At 35.6% G+C, this 6,033-nt stretch overlaps 1 protein-coding gene across 5 annotated transcripts in view; it reads left to right on the forward strand.

Annotated features, from left to right (window-relative positions):
* LOC122145037 (calcium/calmodulin-dependent protein kinase kinase 1-like) overlaps positions 1–2,391 on the forward strand; it is a 33,191-nt gene extending 30,800 nt beyond the window's left edge. For 3 of the 5 annotated variants that reach the window (XR_006160042.1, XR_006160043.1, XR_006160044.1), the window contains exon 3: positions 1,925–2,355. Coding sequence is in view for 1 of the 5 variants with exons in the window: in XM_042756285.1 (XP_042612219.1) it covers positions 1,972–2,376 (405 nt within the window). In the remaining 4 variants the exon portion in view is untranslated. Of the gene's footprint in view, positions 1–1,924 lie in introns of all 5 variants that reach the window. The other 2 variants (XR_006160045.1, XM_042756285.1) reach the window with 2 other exon arrangements.
* Positions 2,392–6,033: the final 3,642 nt, after the last annotated feature.

Genomic DNA, 6,033 nt, shown 5'->3' on the forward strand with positions numbered 1-6,033 from the left:
ATTTGGAGAGTAATGTGGGTAAATGGGAACATAGCATTTGATCAGTTGTTCTCAATTTACAGCAGAAGATGCTTGTGTTCTGTGGGATTTATGTAAGTGTAAAATGTAGTGTAAATGATTTTGGGAGTGAAATATATGACTGTGTTAGCTTGGTCGATTAACAGAAGTGTTTTCTGTTACCAAATATTTGTAGTTTTTTTTTAAGAATTTATTTTATTTATGTGATTTTTAAATATATTTTAATTTGAAATTATAATAGTACAAATATTTTTTACAGTTACTGTACATTTATAATAATGTTTTTATATACACTACCATTCAAAAGCTTGGGTGTTAAGATGCTTCTATACCTAAATTCTCTGTAATATTCTCTCCTTTTCTTCGTCTTGACCTTTTGTTAGTATATTTTACTGTTTCATGATTTGATATAATTTACAGTTTGGGTTCAGGGTCCTGTAATGTTCCTAATGATTTGTTAGCTTTCTAAAGCTCTGTTGCAGTGGGGTTGAATCTGACTCTGCAGTGTGTTAATCAATAGGCCTCGGGCAGCCGTCTCACGCACAGCCTGTGTGTATGGATAGAGGAAAAGACTCTCTCACTGTCTTATTCTTTCACAAACAAACCCCAGAAAGACAGATAGATAGATTATTTGAGTCTAAAGGCTCTGAGGGAAATAGGATGCACACACACACAAGTCAGTTAGTACAAAGCAGTTCTTGTTCACAGTGGTGGCTCTTAATTATCTCCCATCTGAAGAAATTGGGCTCCCTGAGAAACACACTTTTTTTTCAATTAGCTGGTCATGTATGGATGACTTCATTGGCACCTTGCTGCCAGTAATATCCACACCCTCCACACACTTAATGTCAGAAGAATGCCATGGAGAGCATGATCAAGGCATAACTGACCCTCATTAGAGTCCAAAATGAAGTCGAGGACTGATAATGTTCACCCAGAGCCTTTCATTTTTCTACTTGTTTAAGAAGGATAAGGAATGAGAGCAATGAAATTCGATTGGATGAATATATAAAACCAGCTATGTTGCCATCTTTTCTTTTTAGCTTTTGTGCATGTGGTTCGAACACTTCAAGCATTGTTTTTATAAAAGATTTTTCCTTTTCTGTCTTTTTTTTTTGTCTGTTTATAGTTATTTAAGTCTAATTATTTATTCTTTGTCCGTGCAAAGTAGAGCAGAGTTTAATCATACGGCAACCTCTAAACCTTTTTGACTCAAAGGATCCCCACTCTATTATTAATAGAATAGTATAATAATATTGATTATTTCAATGTTATTAAAAAATATTATTATAATTTACAATTATTATAACATTTAACAGTAAAAAAAAAAATACTAAAATTAATTTCTATACATATTTGATAACAACATGGCTGTTCGCTGACACAAATCATCCACTATCAGATACATTTTTCTGGTGTTGTAGGTAGAGTAAATGAATTAACTACAATTCATTTTGTGATTCCAGGACTTTCAAGAAATGTATGTTCTTGAATAAAAAACAATAGGGAGTGAGGGGAAAAAGACATTTGATTTCAGTTTATATCTTTATTGTTAGTTTCTTTTTAGCATTTTAATAAAGTTCAGTTGTTTAACTTGTTAGCGTTCCACTGTACTGCCCACAGTGCAATCTTTTAGGCGGTTTAGGCAAATTTTACAGGAATGCTAAGGGGTTAAGTTTATTTATAATTAATTTAATAATTAATTAGTTTAATTAATAGTAATATATTAATTTAAGTAATCCTGGGGCCTGCTTTGAAGGTTGGTTGAGCAGCGATCTCGTTAACGTTCAGCACTTGTCTACTTGAATGAGGAAATCATTCTGAAGTCTGTGTAACAGTTTGACGAAATTACATTTCAGTAACAAACTCTTCATCTCTTCCTTCCTCTATATATCTGTCTATATAGCCACAGCTTCCTGTAACTGCAAGCCGATATTGGTGGTGGAACATTTAATGCAAAAAACCCCACCCCCCTCCTCCCTGCCTCCAAGCTCCTCCTACTCCATCGTCATGGCGATGAGCAGTGATCCTGGTTGCATGGGGGTGGACCCTGAACCAGACTCCTCCCAGACCACTGAGATGACTGACAAGATGTCTGTGGTGTCGCTAAGGGCCGATACCTCCTCCAGTGTAGTGAAGAATGGGACAGGTGTTAAGAAAGCTCTGCCCAAGAGGCCACACCTGTCAGGCAGGAAGATGTCATTGCAGGAGAGAGGAACGTATGTGTCTTCTGGGAGCGGGGCTGACCGCTATTCCCGCATAGCCAGACAGCCAACCATCGAGTCCAAACGAGTGTCCATCTCCGACTCACAGGTGAGAAAAATTTTAAAATCTTCTGGAATTAGAGCTGTTGGCTGATATATAAGCTTTGTTGATATATCGGTCGACCGCTACTGATTAGTTTTGGATTGATTTGCAGTATCAAGTCTTTAATAGTTATTGTCATCTGGTCACATCTGACTGATTTTATAGTATGAAATCCTCTCTTACATAGCATGAAGAGCTTGGTGTGTGTGTGTGTGTGTGTGTGTGTGTTTTTTTTTTTTTTTTTTTTTTTTTTTTTTTTTTGTGTGTGTGTGTGTGTGTGTGTGTGTTTGAAGCAAAACTCATTTCCTGTGATTAGTGTCCAGGTCATGTGGCGACCCATACAGCCAAACTTTAATAAGACTTCTTTCATTCATACACAGCCTCAGCACCCTCCTCCTCCTAATAACCTTCTCTTATAAATGAATATCTTTGTTCTGGCCTGTAGAGATGATCTGTGTGTGTTTGGCTGTGTGTGCGTGCCCACATTTCTTCCTGGCCATATGTTTGTGTGTGTTAATGGGCTCAAGTCTCTCTGAGGGCTGAGACATTGATCTTCTCTCTGTAGTGTATGTGCAGTGTGAGAGGCTCTCTGCTCTGAGAGGAGCATCAGCTGGATGTGTTCTTCTCGTCTGCTCTCACACTCATCCAGTGATAGGCGCAGAGGGGAAAGACTCTTACCACTTAAGCTATTTATCATTTATCACTGATGTCGTTTGAATCTTTTTAACATACGTTCATACTGGAGTACTTAAATTATATGTTTCTATTAACTAAAAGTCTGTCATTATTTACTTACCCTCATGTCATTTTAAACCCATTTGACTTCTTCATTGGAACACTTATTTTAATTAATTGATTAATATGGTTTGCTCATTCTTAATGATTTGTTTACAAATCAGACTCATCCAGTTGAGTCAGTAAGTTTTCGTTAATAAGTGCATTTACATGCATTTTTAAAGTTTAATTTCAGTCAGACTGAAGCAATTGTTTGTCATTTTTTTAATGTCATAAAACTGCTTTAGACCCAGTCTGACCATATCTGTCTGGTTTATGTGAAGTCAGATGAACAGACCTGGATATTGTGATTCTAGCTTATTATGATGTGTATGGCGATATGGACTGCTATTGGCCTTTGCTGGAAAGCTTGAGTTTGCATTCATTGTAATTGCAAGGATAAGGGTAAGTAGTGTGTTTGCTGTTCCACAGAAGAAAGATGGTCACATGGGTTTAGAATGACATGAGGCTAAGTAAATGATGACAAAAGTTTTTAAATAAACTAATCCTTTAACCCACTTTAGTTTGTTTTGCAGGTCTTGTCTGGTTTAAGCTGGTCTCCCAGCATTGGTGTTTAACTGATCTATCTGACCAACCAGCTGATCTTTCAGCCTGAACAGATGATAAGTGCCCCAAACCTCTAAAATTAGCAACCCAGGCCAATTTGTCCAGGCTGGGAGACTTGCAAACCAGCTTAGGCTGTTTTTCTCTGCAGGCAGAGGAAAAATAGAGAAAGAGACATAGAGTCAGTAATGAATATATGTAAGTGGTCAGATCATGACCTTGCGGTGAGCGTATGTGCTTTTAACGGCAATAAAGTCTTTGTATGGAGGAATTTAATAATCGAAGTTCAACAAGTATGGCGTACCACCTAAAAACACTGCTATACACTCTCAGAAATAAAGGTACGAAAGCTGTCACTTGGGCGGTACCTTTTCGAAAGATGCACTTTTGTAGCTAAAGGGTCCATATTGGTACTTTAAAGGTACATACTGTTACCTAAAGTATATAGGGGTGTGTGGGGCACAAACTAACCTGAGTTAGTTGTAATAAAAAAATGGTTTATAAATTTCAAATGGTTTTAGCATAACAAAATTTACAGTATTTACTAGTTGCCATATCAGCACTGTATAGAGAAAAAAAATTGTGCCAAAATTCAGAAATCTTTTGAGGATATCGCTGAACATTTAACCATAGCAAAAGTTTCTGACTGAAGAAAATTGTTCATCAGTTCATTGTTCATCAGTTTATAGTGTTTATTTAAAATGAGACAAATCTGCTGTTAATCTCCAATCTGTTATTTAATAGTTTAGACTTTAATGCTTTGCTTACTAGCAAAAGACACTAACCAGTTTAAAATTCTCATTGTGCAGATAAGTTGTAACACTGCATTACAATGTGCCCCGCTGTTATTAGAACTGTGCAATTCTATGACACTAGCGATGTAATTTACATTAATTACTTTCATAAATTTCTTTCATGTTTGTGAAACTCTAAGATTTATTTGTGGATTATAATCTAATTATTTGGAATTATGCAACAATTCTATCTCCATTCTTTTGCGATAAATAAAGAAAAAAGTATACACAATGTGGATTTACACCATCTAAGAAAGTCAAAAAGTGTTGTCCCCCCGGCAGGACCCCAACATCGGACAGGTGTTGCATTTTGATTGAGAATGAAAATCAGGTTGACATTAGTATTTGACATCAATTTGAAGTTGTTGTTTTTTTTTACATTGGCTTAATGTTGGATTTGGTTACTTTACAACACAACTTAAAAATAACAAAATATCAGCGCCAGCTGACATCGGTATTGAACATTAAATTAACATTAACATTAGCCATTGAAGTGACATTGAAATTTGGTCGCCCGACATCACAACCAAAATTTAACCAAATATCAACATCTTATGACGTTGTTTGCATGCTGGGCCACTCTCCCCTATATTAGTACTAAAACGTATAAAATTGTTTTTTCTTTTTTTCTGAGAGTGGCAAATTCAAAATCTGTGCTGAATGATGGCAAGAAATGATACATAAATAATTACTTTTCACAAACATATTCTGTTAACATCTTTATTATAAATAAAAAGTGTGTAATGGACACTTGAGCAAATATTCTTATTATATATGAAGAAATCAAACATTTCTCAATCTATTTCTCAGTTCTAAGGATCTTATTGTTAATCTCTAATATCTTTGTACTCTTTGTTTTAGTGGCAGAAATGGCTGCAGGCTCTGATATGATCGCTGGTAGTTAGAGGAAGCCTCATAAAGCAGAGATTAGAGGAGCGCAGTGTAGCGTATCTTTCCCACATTCTCACATGTTCTGCCATGATTTACGTTACTGCCTGTGAGATGGTTATCACCGGTGGAAAGAGCTGTTGAGAAGAGCTTTATACTGATTAACTGTTATTGTTCTGCAGGGAAAATTATACTTTATAATGTTGTGTTTCATTAGTTTTACAATGTATTGTTTCATTCATTGGATGCAGCATCTTGAGGAAATATTACATTGCATCTCATTCGCTAACTATGGTCATATTTGTACATAAAAAACCTGTGTAGGAACATTTTCATGTAGAAATCATAATAAGTGATAAAAGATGAATTGTACGCTACCGTTCATAAAGTTTTTGTTGTTGTTTTTGAAAGAAGTCTCTAATACTCAGCATGGCTGAATTACTTTGATCAAAAATACAGTATATACAGTAATACTGTGAAATATTATTACAATTTAAAGGAATTTACACCTATAATGGCCCTTTTTACTAGATGTAATATTGGTCTTGGGTTTTCCCAGAATGAGTCTGTGAAGTTTCAGAGTATATACAGTAATACTGTGAAATCTATTTGTTTCTTTTCTTTAGAAAAACCCAAGTTGATTTACAAAGCACAAGCACTTTGGTCTGCTTGCTTCTTATAGTCTGTC

The sequence above is a fragment of the Cyprinus carpio genome, chromosome A5, assembly GCF_018340385.1.
Source record: "Cyprinus carpio isolate SPL01 chromosome A5, ASM1834038v1, whole genome shotgun sequence".
In the NCBI taxonomy this organism is placed as follows: domain Eukaryota; kingdom Metazoa; phylum Chordata; class Actinopteri; order Cypriniformes; family Cyprinidae; genus Cyprinus; species Cyprinus carpio.